Source organism: Cyrtonyx montezumae, unplaced genomic scaffold, assembly GCF_038088225.1.
Source record: "Cyrtonyx montezumae isolate F1298 unplaced genomic scaffold, pur_monq_1.0 scaffold_19, whole genome shotgun sequence".
Classification (NCBI taxonomy): Eukaryota; Metazoa; Chordata; class Aves; order Galliformes; family Odontophoridae; genus Cyrtonyx; species Cyrtonyx montezumae.
In genome coordinates this window covers 9713022-9734611 of record NW_027071925.1, presented here as the reverse complement: position 1 = coordinate 9734611, position 21590 = coordinate 9713022, and the positions used below count along the sequence as shown (strand labels likewise).

General features: G+C 53.9%; 1 protein-coding gene across 4 annotated transcripts in view; it reads left to right on the top strand.

Moving 5' to 3' along the window:
• The window catches only part of CASKIN2 (CASK interacting protein 2), a 28754-nt gene extending 8000 nt beyond the window's left edge, over window positions 1-20754 (top strand). Inside the window, exons 2-20 of one of the 4 annotated variants that reach the window (XM_065735513.1) lie at window positions 10262-10313; window positions 11535-11632; window positions 11739-11884; window positions 11998-12093; window positions 12830-12960; window positions 13170-13278; window positions 13425-13533; window positions 13847-13941; window positions 14022-14139; window positions 14380-14562; window positions 14974-15095; window positions 15332-15413; window positions 15527-15621; window positions 15826-15936; window positions 16040-16141; window positions 16364-16502; window positions 16844-19009; window positions 19154-19457; window positions 19774-20754. In XM_065735513.1, coding sequence (XP_065591585.1) covers window positions 10262-10313; window positions 11535-11632; window positions 11739-11884; window positions 11998-12093; window positions 12830-12960; window positions 13170-13278; window positions 13425-13533; window positions 13847-13941; window positions 14022-14139; window positions 14380-14562; window positions 14974-15095; window positions 15332-15413; window positions 15527-15621; window positions 15826-15936; window positions 16040-16141; window positions 16364-16502; window positions 16844-19009; window positions 19154-19457; window positions 19774-19870 — 4355 coding nt within the window. In that variant the 3' untranslated portion in view covers window positions 19871-20754. Of the gene's footprint in view, window positions 1-9849; window positions 10180-10261; window positions 10314-11534; window positions 11633-11738; window positions 11885-11997; window positions 12094-12829; window positions 12961-13169; window positions 13279-13424; window positions 13534-13846; window positions 13942-14021; window positions 14140-14379; window positions 14563-14973; window positions 15096-15331; window positions 15414-15526; window positions 15622-15825; window positions 15937-16039; window positions 16142-16363; window positions 16503-16843; window positions 19458-19773 lie in introns of those variants that run through there. The other 3 variants (XM_065735512.1, XM_065735510.1, XM_065735514.1) reach the window with 3 other exon arrangements.
• The last annotated feature ends 836 nt before the right edge of the window (window positions 20755-21590 follow it).

Below are 21590 nucleotides of genomic sequence, written 5' to 3'. Positions count from 1 at the left end.
TGCTGAAGTGATCTTTACCCAGCTGGGGAGGGGCCAGATGTCCTCACCCATCCCTCACTCCTGTGAAATGCTCAGGGCTGCAGCACCCTGTGAGCAGGGTGGATGCATGGTCACCACAAGCTGTTTGCAACCTGAGGGAGAGAGACTCTGGAGCAGCAAATCAGCACTGCTTCAGTGGCAAGATAAGGGAATGGGACAAACCTGCACACGTGGCAGATACGTGGCTCCCACAGCTTCCTAGGCCTGGTGCAACATGTCTGGGTGTGCTTCTGCAAAGCCCTGCCAGTGCTGGCACAGCTTCCTCACAAGGTCAAGCCAAATGTGGGAAAAGAGCATATGTTCCCCTTGCTGTGCATGAGCCAACCCCACTGGCGGCTGTGCCATGAGCTGTGAGAACTCCTGGGATTTCATAATGCTGCCCTTCACCATGAGTACTGCTGGTGATGGTAGTTGTATAACACACCTTGGCATTTCTGTTTCTGCACAGGACTCTGCAGCACAGACCTCATGACCTGTGAGGAGGTGGCTGCGTGCATGCAGGCAGTGAGGATAGCGTGAGGTGGCTTGAGCTTTCCGTTTTGCAGGCCCCTCTTGTCCCCTTGGAGCTCCTGTCTGAAGGTCTACCCCAGCTCCTGTCCTTGCTCTCTTTCCCTTCTCCCCTCCAGCAGCCCAGCTTGGGTCTGGGTCACATCCTTTGGCAAGGACGGGTATTGATAAGGGAGGCGTTTTCAGGCTTGGGCTGAATTGGGTAAAGCACCTATAGGGAGAGTGTAGACTGGGGAATCTGTTGACCTTTCCCCACCTCTTCAGGGCCTCCCTGCTGACCCCCCAAATGGCACAGACTGGGGCACACCAAGCTGCAGTAAGGCCACATGTGTGCTGTTCACCTCAACAGCCTCAAGGTATAGAGTCCTCTGCAGTGCCTAAGGATTGCCTCTGAGGGGGTACAAAGTACCCACCCAGCAGCATATAGGGAAGTGGGGATTGCTGTGGGAACAAGCCCAGGGTACTATGGTTGGCTTAAAATACCTCAGGTTTGATTTTGTTTGTTCTGTTATGGTGGGAAGAGCTGCTCTGGTCTTCCTCAAACAAGCTCCTGGTTATTCTATCAGTTTAAAAAGAAGGGAAATGTACCTCCTTGTAGTGGAAGAGGCAGTGGGACGCTGGGAAGTCAGCAATGTCCCAGCAGGTGGCAGGGATCTGAGCTGCCCTGGATGTTTCCTTGTTAGCATAGCCACGTCCCAGAGCAGCACTGAGCTCTGGCCAGCAGAGGTGCGGTGTCATTGTACTTACTTGCAGCCTAACTCTGTGGCACCGGCGCGTGACTCAACCCCATAGCAGCGTGATCATAGGAACATCCCTGGGGCCGTGCTTCTCTGGTGGCATTTTTAGCCTCCTCTGAAGGTACAAGGAGAGCGTGGTGCACTTGGCTTAACCGTGGGTGATGAGATGTGGTCATGAAAAGTTCAGCTGCCTCTGGACCCCTTTGAGGGGTGCCCAGACTCGCCCCTCCCGAGGGAGGAACCCTGCTACCTCTTCTGTTCCCCTGAGGCAGCGCTCCCCAGTGCAGTGTCTGTCTCTATGGTTATATTTAGCAGCATGTGCTGGACTGCATGTGAGCTTGGTGTGGACTGGGGTTTCCAGCTCTGTCCCCTGTGCAAGTTATGGCTCTGCTCCATACCACTGTACCCTGCTGTGAACCCCAGTGGCTTTTTGTGGCCAGATTCATGCTGAATGTGACCCTGGATGTTTTCCTGGCTAGAGTACACATAAGCCCTATGGTGAGGAGGGTGGTCTGGTTCAAAGTGATGCCTTTTCCTATGCAAATGAGCTGGTGTGACCCTTTATCCCCCCCTCACACTCCCTCTTTCTCCTCACCACTCCCTCTGGGGGATGCTGCAAGGCAGCAGGTGGAGTTTTTGCGCTCAGCTCCAAAGTCCTGCCTTTACTGCCAACTTGGGCTTGCCAGGGCTGTTCCCGACATGCACCCACTGTGCAAGGAAGGCATAAACAGATCAGGTTCCCGGCAGGGGTCCAGGGACCAGGCAGGCCTTGGCTTGTGGCCCAATGCTGCTCAGTTGCATTGGGGTGTGGGAAGCACCAAGGGAAGGGTGATGGAACTGAGGGGACAATTCCAGACTTTGCTGTAGGTCAGCCCTTATACAGTATGTAGTGGAGGATGGGGCTGCTCTGTGTTGCCCTCATGCCCAGCTGGTTCTGAGCATCTGCCAGCAGTCTCTGGAACAGCCGTTGTGACACAAACCTGGGCTGGGCGATGTGAGGAACCCACAGTCCCTGAGCAGCTGTGGTACAGGGGGTCAGGAATGCAGGTCCCAGAATAACTCAGCAGCCACTGAGGCCCATGGCAGGGTGGATGCAGTGCCCCTGATAAATGTTCTCATTCCATCACAGGGACAGGAAGATGCCTGTCTCACAACATTGGCATCTGGGGACCTGCAGCTTGGCGTAGGCACTGCTGCCCTGTAATGCAAGTGAGGCAGCTGTCTTATGTCTCCTGTGGCAGGGATAAGGAGAGCAAAGAGGGGTCCTTCTCTCAGGCTGCTTGTTTCAGACCAGGAGAAGCTCTGCCAGCACCAGCAGGGACAGATCTGTCCTTTCTCCTTCCTGCTGTGTCCTCGCACAAGGGGATGGGACAGTAAGGGAGGGATCAGTGTCCCCTTTACCCAAGCCTTTCCTGACTTGCCTTCTCCATTGTCTGAGATGGGGTTTGCAGAGGGATCCCTATGAATCCACATTGTCCCCTGCTGCATGGGAATGTGGAGCTGCTGCTTTCTGATAAGATCCCACTGCTCTGTCCCAATGCAGATACCATCACTGGCTGCAGCACTGGCAATTGTAGGAGTTAGGGCTGAGTGCTGCTCATCCAGCATCCTTGGGTCTGATGGGGGCTGGAGAACATGGGTCAGGTTTGTCCAGGAGGAAGGAAAAAGGTTTGCTGGAGCTGCTCAGGTCAAGCTATGACTGTGATCGAGCTGTATTTGTGGTGCTCTCCATGTGTGCTTTAAGCTGACTGTGGGAAGCAGAGAGCCTCTTCTTTGGTCTTGGCCACACTGGAGAAGTAGCATCCTCCCCGGGAGAGGCAGTCTTTCTCATACGGATGGAAAACTGATCCCCTGAAAGTGTTTGCTGTCTTCCTCATCCCCTGCCCAGCCAAGGCCGTGCATCCCACAGGATCTGCCAGCATGTTCACAAAGGGACTGGCTGGCAGCAGCACCTGCTCATGGGTTGGAGTTTAGAAAATACATCTGCAAGGTATTTTTAAACACTTGTGACTTCAAATACCATCCATATAGCCATGAGCTGGGAGCAGCAGTTTGAGGTTCTGCAGTTTTCAGCTGCAGGTGGTTTGTTAACTGGGGGGAGGGGGGTGGTAGCTGACAGAAGGGGAAAATTCAGTTTGAGGCCACTACAGCACTGGGGCAGAGCCTTGATTCTGAATGGTGACTTAGCCCATGGCCCTTCTGAGTGACCTTGAGTGAATGGCTTCACCTCTCAGTGCTTCTCCTCCCATCCTGTGTGTTCCTTGCCCAGATTAGAAAACATGCGGGGTGGGGACAGCAGCTCCATCCACCTTGGCAGCTCCTGCTCTAGACACACAGCCACTTCCCTGGGGCCAAAGGGTGAGGAAGTCACAGAATTTCCAGCCATCGCTGTGTGCTTTGAGGACCTGATCTACTGGCTGGAGCAAGTCCCTAATGCCAGCTGCCATGTGCAGGGGACAGCAGAGTCTCTGTGGGTTCTGAACTGGGACAGATGGGGACAGAGCACTTTCAGGCAGCCTCAGCCTGCGCCCACTATCCCCAGGAGTTTCACAATTTACTGTGGCTGTAGGTTTGGATCCTTGCTTCAATCCCTTGAACTCACAAGTTTTGTTGGCCACTCTTATCTGCTCTCCATTTTATCTGGGGCTGTTATTAGAACCGTGAAATAGTTATGTGCTCCTTTGGAGAGTCAGAGCCCTCCAGGTGTAGGTGGGTAGCTGTGTCCCTGCCTGCTCTCCCTAATTAACTGTTGCTCTGCAAATCTGGTCTCACTGACCTGCCTTAATCCTCCCATGCAGGGCAAACCATAAGCTGCTGCTCCTGTTGCTTACCTTTGTGTCTGGCATGAAGCCCATGGGGCTTGTGGCCACAGGCATGTGGTACCCCTGTGCGGTGGGGCACATGGAGGCACCCCAAGATGGGGGTTGCCCCATGAGGGGTTGTCTGGTGCTATGATTGGGGTTGTTCTTGCTTTAGCTCCCTTTGTGCTAACGAGCACATTGCTTGCACAGTCCCCCACATCCTGCTTCCGCCCTTTCTTTTTCCCATTGAATGTCTGCCTGCTGGATTATTTTTTCCCAGGTGCTATATACTTTGCAATTTTCCCAAGTTGAATTTGCCTCAGTTTGTTCCCTGCTGTCTTCCTGATCTCTGTAAAGGCCCTTTGTATTATTTCTGTCCTCTGTGATCAGTTCAGTGTTCTCCCCGGATTACAATTTACCTTTTACTTGGCATCACATTATTGAAAAAGCTGAAAGTGTTGCTGCAGCCCCTTTGCCTGGGCATGCAGAGGGATTGACAGTCCTTTCCCCAGCTCCCAGCAGAGCTCCTACTGGACCTGCTGAACAGGAGCCAGAGTATATTGTTAATTCTAAATATTTTGCTGGTGCCTGCATCCTGCAGCCCCATGGCATTTTCAGTGTGTCACCTCTGGCACAGGTGGTGCTCACCTCTGTCCCCTCCAGGATGGCTGCAGAAGCCACATTTGGCTGCTGCCCCCCCTGCTATCGCCCCATCTCTTCCTGCAGCAGAAAGTGTACTGTCCTTTCGGAAGGATAGGGGAAATGGAAAAGACTCCACCTCTTCCCTCTCCAAATACAGCTCCTCTGAATTCATATCCTGCAGAGCAAAACAGCAGGATCCCAGCCGGGACCATGACTTCACTTCCTGGTAACGTGTTTCCCCAGCCAGCTGGGAAAGGAGCCTCTGTATCACTCAATGAGCCGCCTGGTTTCCCCCACCCAAAGTCTTTAGCAGATGTTTCCAGCCTGATGGTCTAGGGGATGTGAAGCGAAGATTTCAGCTCAATGGGAAGTGAAGCTCCCACTTGGTTGCAGCACATCAATGCTCAGCCATGGGACTGCGGGCACCTTGGTGCTCAGGGATAGCAGTCATGTGAACCCCAGGGTAGCAGAGTTGGAGTGAACCCCTTCATCTTACTGAAGTCTTTCTGGGTTCTGAAACCTGCAAGCGGCAGCATGTGGTTTGCTTTTGCAAGGAGAAGGGTTACTTCAGACATGTCTTTCCGAAGGGATTATTTTCCCTTGTTTCCTCTCCTAGGTGCTGCCCCCATTCATCTCCTCTGAAACCATGAAGTCTTGGGAGAGGCAGGAGCTCCACCTTCTCAGCTGCGCTGATGGGGACAGGGCTTCTGACTTTGCTTTTTTCCTTTCATTGTTCTGGGAGTGTTTGCTTTGAACAAACTGCTTGTTTTTTCCTGCTTTGCTTGGGGAGAAACAGCAAGGGGGAAATCAGGGATCTGTCCAGAGGTCCCTGCAGATGGCTGTGGCTGTGCTGTGTGGGGATGCTGCCTCTGCTGTTTCCAACCTCTTTAGAATACTTAACTGTTGGATTTTCCCAGTGAAATACCAAAGGTGAAAGTCTTCTAGGTGACACCATGATCCTGCTGCTGTGCTCCCACACAACTGCCTTTGTCCATGCGTATCTGTAGGACTTCAAAGCAAACCATGTCAGAAAATTTGGGCCTCTGTTATCTGTTCAGAAATGGAACTTCGGCTCCTTCAGTGCAGCCTTAGCATATGGGTGTCCAGGGAGGTTATTCCAGCAAGATCTGGGGCTGAAACTGGGAGTGGTGCTGGTTTGCACTGGGTACTGTGCAGCCTTCAGGACTGGGTCTGGTGCATCTTACACCTGGGTTTGGGAGGGTTCTCCCACCATCCACAGGGGCAAATGGGGGCTCCTTCCTGCCAGGGGAGCTGAATCCAGCACTGGGCTCAATGTTATGGGTGCAGGCTGGTGTCTATGGGGTTTGGAGGCTTTGCTCCCATGTAGCCACCGTCCCAAGCTTGCTGGATGGCTTTGGCTGTGTTTCTTCCTGTCTCTGTGGTCAAGTTCCTTTTCTATCAAAGTGGGTGAATCTCTTCCTAACCTGCTGGGAAACAGCACTTTAAATGGCAGGTTTGTGCTGGGTGGCTGTGCTGGGAGGAGCTGGGTGTGGGTGGCCACGGCAGACATGCCTGTGGATGGAGGGATGACAGGAAGGGAATTATTTCTGCAGAGGAGAGATGGATGAATGCCACCTCTTCATGCCACATTTCCTTGATAGATATAAGGTTGATCATGATCCCTAGCTAAACCCAAGCAAGCTGCATATCCTTCCCTGCAAGCGACCAACAAATTGTTTCGTGCTCCAGAGGGACCATGTTCATCTCCACTGTGGTGCTTGAGGGGACAGCAGGTGTCCCGCAGGGGTGAAGTGAAAGGCGCTAGTGTCTCATGGCGCCCAGTGTGCTGGCACAGGGGATGCCAGCAGGGTTGGGCAAGAACAAATCTGAATCCACACAGTCAGCACTGGCCAAGCATCCCAGGGGGTTAAGTGTGGATTTGCATCAGGCTGGCTGCCAGTGGTACTGTGAGGTACCCACCCTGGCAGACTGTCCCCTTGGATGTCCACACAGTGGTGCCACACAGTGCAGCCCCATGGGAAAACTGAGGCATGAGGCAGCATTATGCTGTTTGGGTGAGCTGTGACATGTGATCCTGGCTGCCCCTGACAAGTGCCTTGAAGCCAGTTCCTTCCCCACCAGTAATGCAGGGCTGGAAACTGCTGTGACCAGGAGTCCAAAATGCCGAGAAGCAGCACATTCCCCTAACTGGGGTAGAGCAATCAGCTATGAGGATTGTGGCACTGTAACAGAATGGAGCCTTTGCCATGACCACATCCTAAGAAGCATGTGGGCCCTGCAATTGTAAGCAATTTGTTGGAGCTCTCTGGGGGTGCTTCCTGCCTGCCACTTGGCAGCAAGATGCTGCACAGAAGCTTGCTGCCTTCCCTCAAGGCCTTGCTCAGCCCTGGTCAGTGCTGTTGAGCCTTGTCCTGCCTGGGCGCAAGCAGGTGAGTATGTAGGATGGGATCAGTGGGACCCCCCAGGAGGAACACAGGTCTGAGCATGGAGTATGTGTGTCTAGATTAACTCTAGATACTTCCCTTTGGGAAGACCAAAGCTGTCCTTTGACCATTGAGCTCTCTCCAGAAGGGTTTTCTGCATTTCAGTGCCAGTTCTGTGTTTTTCTGGCCTTGGTCCAGACTAATCCTTTGTGGAGGTGGACATGTGCCCAGCAGTGTGTCAGTCTGGCCTGTGGGTATTCCAGTTTTGGTGTAATCTCAAAGGAGTTGATGATGCATCTGGGAAGGATCTGGCTGCCTCATCACAATGCTGAGGTTGGATTGATCCTGCTCTGTTTCACCCCAACCTCTCATAAAGCAGATGGTCTTTTTGGGGTTGCTTTTCCTGGCCCCCACATGTGCAGTTTTGGACAGGGCAGATGGGATAGGGCTGTGCTACATATGTTTTCCCCTCCCAGGCTGATCCTCATCTCTCTGCTCTTCTCTTTGCCTGTGCCTTCCTGCCTTCAGTGCCAGGATGCTGCATCCTTTCCCTTCCTGCCGCATTATCTTTCATCCCGTTGCAAACTCTCCTCATCTCCAAGTAGTGACTACCCAGATACAAAAAAGGATTAATCCCATTCTTTGCTGAGAGAGATAAGCTTTATTTCATTCCTTTTTGCAAAGAGCCCCAAAGGCATAGGCTGCTCCCAGCTCTTCTTCTGGGTTCTGCTGCCTTCCTTGTATGCTGTACCCACACAGTTCTGCCCCACATCTTAGAATGGCTCTGATGAGGGTGGAGCCTGTTAGGCCGTGGGTATCTAATCTGAGGAATGTTGCTTGAGAGAGGAGCTGAGACATGGCAGTTTTGCCGTGCAGATGCTGACAGCTGCCTCTCTGAGACCACCAGGAACAGCCATGCTTGCCAGATCCCTTGAGAGCTCCAGGATGGGATTAGGGGAGAGCTCTCCCTGTACAAATAGTGGGTACTGCTCAAGTCTAGGAAAAGTCCCTGCAGGGTTTCTGCCTGTTTCAAGGATGCTTGTACTCAATGGGCATCTCCATCCATCGCTCTCTTTCCTCATTGCACACCTAGCTCAGCTCTAGAGCTCCTGCCCATTGGCGGCACACTGTGGATCCCTTCTCCTCCTTGACATAGCCCCATCTTCAGCCACTGGGAGCAAATCCATTCAGGACTTCATTTCCCACCACATTTAATATCCTTTAGAAACAAGTATTTTTAAACCCTAATTACAGGACAGAGATACTGGCAGCCCAGCACGAGAGCTCAGCTCTCAGCTCTAAAGCCACCTGTGTTATGCTGTTCTGAAAGGTCTCAGCTCTATGCACCATTGGTTATTCATTCTTAATGGCATGAACCGCTGCTGTACAGCCTTCTCCTGTGGCTAAGCAGGAAACAACAGCTCTGGATATTTCTGTGGTTCTATGATTGTATGATTTCCATGCTGTTGGGCCACCTGGGGAGCTACTGCTTTCAGTGACTGAAGCTGGTGTTGGTACCTCTGAGTTAATAAACACTGCTGATGGCGAAGACAAGGGAAGTGGCTTCTCCTTGATGGAGAACTCAGCTTCTGGGGAGAAGGGAAGGGGCAGAACACTGCTGGGTGATGGTCCCCAGGAGCAGCTGTCTTTGCAGGGGCTCTGCAGGTCTGCAGAGTTGCTGCTTGGCTGTTGATGGAGATCATATCCCAATTACAGTTGTAAGTAGTCATGAGTCCTTCAGCAGCAGCTACTCACAGCCCATTCAAATATGTGTAATGAGCAAAGGTTTACACAGAATAAACTGATACTTAAGTCCAAAAATTAATGCAACCTAAGGTAATGCTGAATTTGGTCAGAAGAGAATCTGTTAACATCTTCATGCATAAAGCTTTCTTATCTGAAAGGATGGTCAGGTGCTAGAACAGGCTGCCCAGGGAGATGTTCAAGAAACTTTTAGATGTGGTACTAAGGGGCATGATTTAGTGAGGAAATAATGGTGGTAAGTGGATGGTTGCGCTGGATGATCTTGGAGGTCTCTTCCAATCTTGGTGACTCTGTGATTTGTTAGGCTGTTTACTAAACATTCCACATGGCAGGAAGGCACGAACCATTACTTGGCTTCATGTTAATTATACATTCGCATGATGAATGTGCCTTCCCCTTTCCAGCCCTGGTTTCTGGCAGAGGGGCTGTGCATTTCCCATTCTGCTTGTCTGCAAGGAAAGGGGCTCCTTCCCTGGGACTGCATCTCATTTCACTGTGGCTTGAGCTGCTTCAACCCAAGCTGAAGCCCAGTTGTCAGACTTTGATTTTTTCATAGGGATCATCACAGAAATCTTTCGAAGCATTTAAACTCAGCTTGTCAGCTATAGCTCTGCCTGGAAAAGCAGAGCAGTGGCCTCATTGCTTGCCCCCTGCATACCTTTCTCTTTCTTTCTCATTTTACTTAGCACATGAATTCCAGAGATGTTAATCCTCTGTCAACCCCTCGATGGAGAATACAAGTCCTCTCTGTGTGGGAGGAAGGAATTCATTCAAATTAATTGCAGGAAGGAGTGGGGAGCTGGGGTGTGTGCTGGAGGCTGGGACCAGGGTGGGGTGAGTGTCCTCTGCTGCTCAGCAGCGCTGAAGAGAAGGGAGGGATGGGCAGGGTGTGGGATGGCTGCAGTGGCACAATCCTGGCATTCATGGCTAGAGGTTTCACCCTCTGACTGCCATTTGTGTGGGCTTTGGTCCTGGCCTTTGCAGGCAAGGACAGTGAGTGGGGGGTGAAATGGCCCTGCTCAGCACTTCTGGGGCACTACTGCTTATAAATGGGAAGGAAGCACTATCCCACAGTGAGTGGTAGGAGCTGCGCAGTCCAACCCATCCCAGGGTCTTGGGGTGCATAGAGATGAGGCAGGAAGGACAGAGGGGAATAGATCTGAGCTAGAGTGGGTTCAGCACAGTGGAGAGAGGGTCTGTGAAGGTGAATTGTGGAGGTGAATGTGGAGCAAGAGAGGGGACATGTTGCAGGGATGGGGCAGGCACTGGTCTGCATGCTGGGAGGTTAGTGTGATGTGGAATGTGGGTCCTGGTGAGCTGCAGGGACTCTGCCTATCACCTTGACTTTCATTTCTTTTCTCTGTAGAGCTCCTGGGATCTGCCAAGCGCCTGAATGTGAACTACCAGGATGTGGATGGGTGAGTGCTTCCCACCCCATGAGGCTACTGGTTGCCTCGGCACTTCTCAGAGAGGTGGGGAAGGGTTTGCTTGGGGCAGCTCTCCTCAATGATCCCTTGTTTCTGTGTAGGTATTGCGAAGTTTTCAAATTTAACTGCTGAGCCTTGAAAACACAACAGTATCTCACGATAGTACTACTTTATGGAGCCAGTGCAAGCCCTACAGAGACAAACGAAAGCCTGCGTAGATCTGGGCTCTTCTGCATTTTGTAGAGCTGGGGCTGAAATGTGTTCAGGTGGTGTCCTGAGTGGTGGGTAACACACCGAGGAGCATCATCCAGCCAGCCGCAGCACATACACATGCTTGTGTGCATGTTTAACGTTCTAAGAGCAAAATTCCTTTTTCTAGGGGGGTTAAAGAAAGGAAAGACAAAGTTGCTAAGTGATCACAACATATTTGTGCAGTTCATCACTTCCAAAATCCAAGCACTTAATAAGCTGGGTACTGAGAGTTAAGGAAACCACAGCAGCCTATAAATAAGCACGTTATTCTTATTGAATTAACTCTGACCCACAAATTATTAGCATTGGTTTAAGTATTGTTGTTGTACCTAATTTCTATGTGTTTTCTTTTCAAGGACACTGTAGGAGGAAACGTCAGTGCTAGTAGGCCAGCGGGGGGTTGAAAATATGTAGGGTGGCAGTCTTAAAATAATAGTATGCAGGCGGAGCTTAATAGGTTTCGGTGTGGCTGTGCTGGAGGAAGAAGCAGCCCTTTGCTGTGGCCGTGACATCCCTCCTGTACTGCCCAGGGACCCAGGGATGTTAGGCTGAGATGCTGCTGAGCCATTCAAAGCTCCCTCGGTGGTGTAAGGGCTCCATATTTGTCCATGGCCCTACAAGTGACAGCAGAGGGGGAGCATGCTGGGCAAATAGAGCTCTTTCACAGCCCTGAGACACAGCACATTAATTGCTGGCAACCTTCCCTGCTGTGCCTGGGCTCATGGCATCCCTGCTGGCATTGGCAGAAGGACAGAACAGGAACAGCACAAGGGGCGTTTACCTCCACTTAGCTATGAGGAAACTGAGACACTGACTGACATGGAGCTGTGTTTGGAGCAGTCAAGAGGGACGCAGCCGTGAGCCACCTAGTGACCATCCGAACCCTCAGCCTGTGTCCCTGTGTGAAGTGAAGCTAGAGGAACAGCATTGAAGGAACTGAGCCCTGTTCTTGTGCTGTAGGTTCTCAGCGCTGCACCATGCAGCCTTGGGTGGTAGCCTGGACCTCATCTCACTGCTGCTGGAGGCACAGGCCACTGTGGACATCAAGGACAGCAATGGTAAGGGGTGACCTCATGCCTTGGCCTTATGGCAGCCAGCCCAGCCCTCTGAGCATTACCAGACCCTGAGCTGCCCTATGCCCTGCTGAGCCCAGTTTACCCCCAGGGATGCGCCCCCTGCACTATGCAGCATGGCAGGGGCGTGTGGAGCCAGTGCGAGTGCTGCTGCGTGCTGCTGCCTCTGTCAACATGGCCTCACTGGACGGACAGATCCCACTGCACCTTTCAGCACAGTATGGCCACTACGAGGTGGTAAGTGGGCATTTGGGCAAGCAACAGCCACATACCTCAACTGGGTGTGTCCCTGCGGGCTGGGGTGATGCAGGCGCAGGGCAATGCTGAGCCCCCACATTGCTCCCCTGTAGTCAGAGATGCTTCTGCAGCACCAGTCCAACCCCTGCCTCATCAACAAGGCGAAGAAAACTCCCCTGGACCTGGCCTGCGAGTTTGGGCGGCTGAAGGTGAGCACTGACATGAACTCCACAGCCTGGCAGACAACACCCACCTCTTCTTGTGGCTGGGCAAAACCAGACCCTGAGGCCTCAAGCTGTGAGTTTTGCTCCTAGCCTCACAGCAGGGCAGAGTAGGTTGACTGTGGACATGGGTGTCCTTGCTCCTGAGTGCCTGCAAATCCCCCCCCCTACTCCCCCCGGCTTTGCTCCTGTTTAAGGACAAGCTGAGCCTGCTAACTGTTCAACCCCTCGAAGTTCCAGCGCAGCTTGTGTGGACAGAGCTTCCCTGTGCCTCAGGAGACCCCAGCTGAGACAACATGGTGGGGTCAGGCTGGCATGTGGCCACCCAGACTGTCCCATGCCCCACCAGGGTGGGGCGCATGGGGATATTTCCATTTTTGGATTATCTATAATATCTGCAGCTATAAACAGGGCAATAAAAATAATTCCTCTACGCCTTTGGGTTGCCTTGAGATGCTGAGAGTCACTCCAGGCTTGGGGAGATGAGTTTTTAGGGCTTGGTCTGAAAAGCATGATTATGGGAAGACTGTTTCTGGCTGTGGTGACCTTCTGCAGCCCATCGTGATAGAGTGGTCCCAGTCAAGCTCTGACCAGGCACAGCCAAGCCCTAAGGCTATGGGATGGAACTGAGGGAATAATGAGCACAGAGCCAGCCCCGAAGACAGCAAGTGCCTTGTTGCGATCCAGTCACCTGAGCCCCACTGCTTACCCTTTGCCTACGCAGGTGGCCCAGCTGCTGCTGAACAGCCATCTGTGCATTGCCCTTCTGGAGGGACAGTCGAAAGACACAACCGATCCCAACTACACCACCCCGCTGCACCTAGCAGCCAAGAATGGGCACAAGGAGATAATCAGGTAACCCCCTCACAGCCCTGGCGCTGCTCAATGCCCAAAAACATCAGTCTTGCATCCTCCTAAACTCCCCTCCCTCTTACAGGCATTATTATCTCATTCCCAAAGCCTCATCAGTGCAGAGGGTTGTCCCTTTCCCATTGCAGAGCAGATGATCCCCTGGCTCCTGTGTCTGTGTCTTCCTCTTCATACCTTTCTCTCCTCACTACCAGGCAGCTGCTGAAGGCTGGAATTGAGATTAATAAGCAGACGAAGACAGGCACAGCCTTGCATGAGGCTGCACTCTATGGCAAAACAGAGGTGGTGAGGTTGCTGCTGGAGGTGAGCACAACGGGAACAGGACTGCAGTAGGGGATGAACCCCTGAGGCTTGACCACCTCCTCCCTCACATCCCCTCCCTAACCCCATGCCCTGCCAGGTTGCTGCTGCTGCAGACTCTGGCACTAAGTGCGTCCCTCCTTGGGCAGGGTGGTGTTGACGTGAACATCAGGAACACCTACAACCAGACAGCACTGGACATTGTCAACCAGTTTACCACCTCACATGCCAGCAAAGATATCAAGCAGCTGCTGAGAGGTGAGATGGGACCTGCTTCTGGCCAGGCCCTGCCTGGCACTGAGAGGAACCTCTTCCTAATTGAGCTTATCTGATGCTCTGCAATCCCAACAGTCTTAAACCAGCCTGGGTGCAAATGTCAGTAGTTCAGTCCCATCACGTGTGCTCAAATTCTCCTTGTGGGTCATCCCCAGTGATTAAGTCCTACCTGCTGTATTAACGTTCTCTTCTCCCCTCTCTTCGCTCTTTCTTTCTCCTCCTGCGTTTCCCAAACCACTCCCTTGCCCTGCTGTGCCCTGATTCCTTCCTTCTTTCATCTGTCCCTTGTGTTCAGAGGCATCAGGAATCCTGAAGGTCAGAGCTTTGAAGGACTTTTGGAACCTCCATGACCCAACTGCTCTCAATGTCCGGGCAGGAGACATCATTACAGTGAGGCTGCTCCCTACTCCCCACCCCCCATCTCTTCCACTGCCCATAGTACCAGCCCCGTCCTCCTCTCTCTGTGGCAGGTCCTGGAGCAGCATCCGGATGGGCGATGGAAGGGGCACATCCATGACATTCAGAAAGGCACTGATCGCGTTGGGTACTTCCCCCCCTCCGTTGCTGAAGTCATCAGCAAACGATCAGGTCAGTAACCGTCCCGGGTGTGTTATCTCCTGTATGAAATCATCTCAAGCCTTCCCAGCACCTCCCATAGACAGGCCCCTGCAGCCCTGGCTAGCTAGGTGGCAGAGAAAGAAAGGATTCTGGTGGGCACAGGAGTTTGTGTGACTGGTGGGGTGGAAATTTGGGGTTTGAGACTCGGATGTGCCCCCTTGCTGTCTGCCACACAAGCTCTGACCATGCATGTTTTGTCTTTGAATGCAGGCATGATCCTTCCCCGCATGGCGCCCACGCAGCAGCACCAGGGCACCCCTGGGGCCCTCACAGCACTCCCCATTGGGCTGCAGCACCTCTCTGACGAGTGTCCGCAGCAGGCAGCCCCAAGCATCCCAGCGCCCTGTGGCCACCTCACCCTAACCTGGACGGCCCCAGGTCCTGACAGCCCAGGTCAGGGGTGCAGCTGGGGAGGGAGAAGGACTGGGGACCTTCCCCTCCCCCCGATCCTGGCCTGCACGGGGGACTTGGGGGGTAGTCTCTACTTCCACATCCTCACAAGAAAGCAGCTGGATGAGAGGGAGCAACTCTGGAGAAAGGGAGTTTAGGGGAGCCCATAGAGCAGCCCCTTCCCTTCCAGTGTCTTCAGCCAGACCGAGTTTCCATATCCCTTTTGTGTGTCCCCTGCAAGCCCAGGTCACCCTATCTGTGCTATGTGTGCCAGGAGGGACTGATGCATAATGGGTGTCTGGAGGGACCTTGGGGGAAGGATGGCTTCTGCTGCTGTCATTGTGCTGTCACATGGGAACTTTTGTGCCCCTGTCCCAGGGCACTGCTGACAACCTCCCCTCCTATCCTGAGCAGCAGGAGACAGGAACAGCATAGGCAGTGAGGGCAGCATTGGCAGCATCCGCAGTGCTGGCAGTGGACAGAGCACCGAGGGCACCAATGGGCAAAACAGCGTCATCCTCATCGAGAACACCAGGGTAGGTGCCAGCCCGATCTGTTCTGTGAGGTTAACCCAGACCAAGCCAGTATGATGATGAATCCCAGCACTTCCCTTGAAAGCCCCTGCAACTCCTGGCAAAGCAGGGACTGAAGAAGCTGAGCATCCTTTACCAAAATGTATTTGCTGCTGTGGGGAAACACCTATGGGGCTGGAGGTCTAGGGACAAGGCCCTCCTGGATGGATGTCTTACCTCCACTCGTTCTTCTCCCTCAGCTGCCTCCCTCCACCAGTGATGACCTCCAGCAACACCTTTTGGGATCAGAGCCGTGCAATGAGCAACTGACTTCCACAACAGGTGTGGGGTGTCTCAATACTATGGGGCCCTGGGGACAGCTGTGCCCTGTCCTGGGGGCTGTGTGCTGCCTAAGTCCCTGTGTGACACTTTCCTCTCCCTGTCCTCTCTGCCAGGGCCCCCAGGCCACCAGAGCTCTAGCAGCTGCACCCCTGGAGACAGGGTCTTCTCCCACCAGTTCTTGCGACCTGAGCAGCTCCTTGAGGGGAAGGTGAATCGGGCCATTCAGCATCTGATGTGCAGGGTGTGAGGGCCATGTCTGGGGATCTCTGCCCAGCTCTTGCTGCACTGGGGAGATGGGACTGTTTTGGGGATGCTGGGGATATGTGGGTCTTGCTCAAGGAGGTCCTGTTATGCTCCAAACAACCCCTGGAGCCACTGTCACGTGCTTTTCTTTGCCTTGTCCTCTCTCCAGGATGCAGAAGCCATTTACAACTGGCTGAGTGAGTTCCAGCTGGAGTCATACACTGTCAACTTCCTCAATGCTGGCTATGATGTCCCCACTATCAGTCGCATGACCCCAGAGGTAGGGCAAGTCCTTTCCTGCAGGCAAGCACCCCTCACCCTGCTGGCTTACTGCTATGTTTTCTATGCTGCTGCTAACTTTAACTCTTCTTTCCTTGTGCTAGGACCTGACGGCCATCGGTGTGACCAAACCAGGCCACAGGAAGAAGATCTCCACTGAGATTGGGCAGCTTAGTATTGCTGAATGGCTGCCCAACTATATCCCGGTGAGTCCCTGGCACCAGGGCTTTGGTCCTCTTTCCTCAGGGCTGCCTTTCCTCAGGACAGGATGGGGGAGCTATAAGAAAATGGATGCTGAAACTGCCTGCATTAATGCAGCCAGAGAGAAATCCCAAAAAAGCAGCTTCCCAGACAGGAGCAGGGAGGAGATGGGTGAAGGCACTGCCCATCCCTCGATACTCATAAATGCATCTCCATGCTCTTCACAGTCTGACCTGATGGATTGGCTCAGTGCCATTGGGTTGCCGCAGTACCACAAAAAATTGGTAAACAATGGCTACGACTCCATCACCATTGTCACGGACCTGACATGGGAGGATCTGCAAGAGATTGGTGTCAACAAGCTGGGTGAGTCCTTGCTGAAGTGTTGGGGTAGCCCAGGGCAGCTGAGTATCCTGGACAGGTCCCCATGTCCTGACCTTGCATGGGGTAGGCAGTGCGGATGCATCCTGCACACCTGGAAGGGGCAGTTCCTGGCCATCCCCAAGGGACTACCCTGGGCAGACTGGAGTCAGGCTGTGCCAATTGAACGCTGGCATTGGTTTATCTCTTCCTATAGGCAGGATCTGCATAATCTGAAGGCCTTTGCCCTGGTTGAGGGCATGACCTTGGCTGTTCTTAGCCAAAAAGTGAAGGCCATGGAGGGAAAGAACCAACCTAATGTCCCTTTTCTGTTGAAACTCCCCCAGGCCACCAGAAGAAGATCATGCTGGCTGTAAAGAAGCTCAGAGACCTCCACAAAAGCCTCAACCAAGCAGAAGCAACCCTGTCAAGACAGAAAATCCCCGGTGCCCTGGACATTGTCACTATTGAGTCACTGGAGAATGGGGAGTGCCAGTCCCCAAACACACCCAAAATGACAACGTTCCAGGACAGCGAGCTCAGCTATGAGCTCCAGACAGCCATGTCCAACAGCTGCCACGAGATGCTCAGCATCAAGAACAGCCAGGGAATGTCACAGAGTCAGGAGAGCATCGGGGTGCGGTCCCGGGGCTCGGGACACTCACAGGACAACGTACTGTCCCAGCACCTCTCTAGCCCCTCACAGGAGAGCCTGGGCAGTGGAGAGAGCAGCAGCAGTGGGCAGTCCGGCATGCCACCCCACAGCAAGGAGAGCCTGGCCAGCCTAGGAAGAGAGAGACAGCCCAGCCCTGAGCCCTCTGGGACGCTCACCTCTCCCGAGGGGCTGAACGGCTTCACCAATGGCAATGGGGGCAGCCCTCTCAAGGAGAGGAACCTGCCTGAAGGTACTGATCAGTATGCCTGGCTTACAGTTCAGAAAGGTGCTGGCCCTGTGGGGACACTGGTGGGCACGCCCAGTACCCCTCCCCAGACTCCCAGCAAGGCAACAGCTCCATATGTCTTCATGTATCCACATCTCTCCTTGAAATCTCCAAGAGCCCCTTCCAGCCAGGGAGCAGAGCAGCCCAAGGCTGTCTCACATTCCTACCCCTCCTTCTCTGGGCAGAAGAGCAGCCTGCAAACATCAGCCCCAAAAGCTTTCTCATACCTGCACAGCCAGTGCAGCCCCACTGAATTGCTCAAGGCTGCCACGGCCCCAAGTGCCTGGCAGACAGGGGAACAGCACAAGGGGGGCGAAGGCTCCAAGTACAAGAAACGGTCACACAGCCTGAACCGCTATGCGCTGTCAGATGGAGAGCACGAGGAGGAGGAGGGCGGCATGATCACCAGCACGCTGGGCTCCTATGCCACCCTGACACGGCGTCCAGGCCGCAGCCAGATGCCACGGGCCTGCCTGCAGACAGAGGCCAAGGTGACACGCAGCCAATCTTTTGCCATCCGGGCCAAGCGCAAGGGCCCCCCACCTCCACCTCCCAAGCGTCTCAGTTCTGTCTCCAGCACTCTCACCACTGAAGTGGACAGTGAGCAGCCCCCCAACCCTGAGCGGCAGCCTTCTGTACCTCAGGACGTGGCTGTCATGGGTGCCAGTCCCAGTGACAGCAGCTGCAGCAGAACAGTGAGGAGCCTGGTGACCACACTGGAAGAAGCACCAGGGCTGAATCCACCCAAACCTCTGCTGGCCCTGAAACCACTGCATATGGCTCATGACTCTCTCTCCAGGGCCTCTGTGGATGATTGGTCCTATGACAGTTGTGATCCCGGCAGCACTGCGCTCTCTGATGCTGGAAGGGACTCCTTTGATAGCAACAAGCTGCGGAGACGGACACTGAGTGAGCCCAGTACTCCCATGGCAGAGGCTGTGCAGGGCAGGCAGGAGGATACCTGCTCAGACACAGAGGAAGAGGCCAAGCCAGAGGTCGCCTCGTCCTCCCAGAATAGTTCCAATGAGTGCATCCCCTTTGCAGAAGAAGGCAACTTAACCATCAAACAGCGACCAAAGCCTGCCGGGCACCCCAAGGCCGACACTGCAATGCACGACACAGAACCCAGCTCCCAGCCTGCAGAACCTCTGTGCTCTGATGGGAAGGAGCCTGCTGTGTCCGCTGCCACAAGAGAGCTGCCCAAGCTGGAGTTCAACCTCACGGAGTCAGACACGGTGAAGCGCCGGCCCCGCTTCAAGGAGCGGGAGCCGCTGCAGGCAGTGCTGAAGGCATTCAGTGTGGCAGGGCAGGCTGAGGTGGGGGCCAGCTCTGCACTGCAGTATGCACAAGCTCAGGCTGTAAGCATCGTGGGTCCCACCATACAGGGGCCAGCACCACAGGCTGGACTGTCTGGAGATGCCTTTGATGATGACAGCGTAGAGTTCAGGATTGCTGAGATAGAGAAGAGCATCTTGTCACTGGAGAAGGGGATTAAGAAGACACCATGCCCCATCAAAGCCCCCAGCCCTGTGGAACTGCTCGGCACTGCTGTGGTGAGGATGCCTGCTCCAGGTATGCAGATTTGTGGGGAGGTATCTAGGGTTGTGGCAGGGCATGAGGCTCCCTCCTTCCACAACTGGCTCCATGTGGCACTTCCAAGCAGCCAGGTGAGGGGCACCTGTGCCACCATGTGCCACGAGGCTTTTTCCCTTGCAGACATCCCTGCCAAGCACACTTCAGTGGCATCCACTAAGCTGGTGTTCTCTGGGCCTAAGACCATCTACCAGCAGGTCCTGCAGCCCTCCCACCATACCATCGCTCCCTGGGCAGCCACTGAGGCAGTGCCAGATGTGATTGGCTCCCTGGCTGTTCCCAGCCCACTGACACTGGAGGCAAGCAGTAAGATGTTTGCAAAGTCCTTGGCCTCTGCCCCAGGGGCTGCCCTGGTTCAGCAGCGGCTGGAGCACACCATGACCTCACGGCCTGCAGCCGAGAAGATCACAGTGGAGGAGGTGCAGAGGTGAGGTGGCATTGGGGGAAAGGAAAACACTGGGTTGTGACCCCTTGTAATGGAACCATGGGAGCTCTCAGTGAGGGCAGGCAGAGGGCTGGGGGCTACCAGCCCTGCAGGCAGCAGCTGGTACCAGGCAGCCCCAGGGCTCTGCACAGTCTGCAGCCACCTGCATGCAGACAACAAGGTGCTTTTGACACACTTGGTCAAGCACGCTGAGGTCTGGATGTGCCTGGGAGGAACCAGTGCATCCTGGCTGCCTCTGCCCCATTTGCACCTTGAGCCTTTGACCTGTGTTCTAACCACCTCTCCCTTCCCTTCCCAGCCCTCCCAGGGCCATGCACTTGGCCAAGAACATCCTGGAGGACATCAGCAATATGTTTGATGATCTGGCTGACCAGCTGGATGCGATGCTGGACTGAGGCTTGTTCCCTCTTTCCCGCCTGTGTCAGTGTGGTGGGGGAAGAACAGATCAGCACCAAGCGGGTGCCTTCAGGTCCCTCCAGCTGCCCCCTCCCTGCACTTCACCCTGCAGTTGGGGATGTGGATGGCCCTCCTCACCCCTCATGTCATGGAGAGCTGCCTGGCCTCATGTCACCACTGCTGCATAACTGCAGGCTGCTCTCCAAGGGAGCTGGGCATTTTCCTTTGGCCTAGCAGGAGGAGAGCCCAGGGGAGCTGCACCTGTACTCCTGGAGGCCAGAGGAGCCCTCACCCCCTTCCACAGAGCTGAGGAGCCTCCACAAGGGATCTTTCTCTTTCCTCACCGCCCTGAGTCCTGCTTCTTCTTATTTATCCCCTGCCAACAATGTGTCAAAAGAAAGACTGTCCTGGGCAGCTGCCATGGAGCTGGCTACAGCGCAGATCCCAGCCCCAGCAGGGCCTGACAGCAGCTGAAAGAAGACAGGGCTTGTCCTCGTTTGGCAGCTGGTGGAGTGAGAAGGAACCTTCCTGCTTTATTTGTTGCTTTTCCAACTGCATCAGCGTCAGGCAGCGTGTAATGCAAGTGGATTGAAAGCCCCAGTGGGACCCACACCTCCCAAGATGGGGCTGGCAGTGCCCACAGAGCTGTGTGATGGGGGGGCTGCCCGCCTGCAGCCACAGGCACAAGGATGGTGGCACTGAATGCCTCACACAGATGCATTTATGCCAGTCTGGAGCAATGTGCTCCATAAGGACTGTGCCTACCCAAAATACAGCCCTGGTGCTGACAGGGATGAAACAGCAGAGTGGCTTTTGTTTTTTTTAATCCTCATTTCTTTCTTTTTGGGTGTGGTCCCTCTTCCTGCTCCCTCTTCTCCATTCGCTCTCTGAGTGCTGTTACACAGCAGCAGCTTTTGGGACCAGGCTTTCCATGCAGTGCTAAAACCCAGTGAGGGGGTGATCCCACATGCATGGGATGAACTCAGCTCAGCAGCAGCTGCTGTACACAAACACTGGATGCAGTTACAGCCCTATGGCTGCAGCAGAACAGCAGTGATAGCGGCATAGCTGGGAGACAGATTTCTCTTGCAGGATCTGTATAGTAGTGCATGTCTAAATATGACCAAGAGCCCTGAACTTGGCTTGCACTCAGCATGCCAAGCAAATGAAAGCACCACAGCACCAGAAGGGAATCTAAGATTGTACTCAAGTGCCATTCGTTAGAAAAATTCCAAACAAAGGAAAAAGAAAATCCATTTCCCACCCCTTTTAAAAACTGTCCCACACAAAACCAAACTGAAAAGGGAGAAGGTGGCCAAAGAGGGAGTCTTACCAGTCCTTTGAGGAAGGTGAGACTGAAGGAGCTTGTTCACAGCCCCTTGCCCTGCATGGAGGAGTGGAGCCTGCCCGGATGGCTCAGGTGGGCCTTCCTCCACATGGCCATGTTACTGTGGCCTGGCAGGAGGCATTAGCCTGGCTCCTGGGCTGGGAAGCGAAGATGGAAAATTCCCCAAGAAAGAATTGGCTGGGACTTGAGGTCAGTTGGAGGTGGTTAAGACACCTTACTACTGGCTATTGGTTGTTCTGTTCTATACATTGTGTTGTGTATATTTAAATGACCGCATCTGACAGACAAGTGCTACGTCATGGACATGATGCTTTTAAAATAGCTCCTGCCAGTGGCACTTTATCAAAAGGTTTGCACAAACCTTTAAAAAC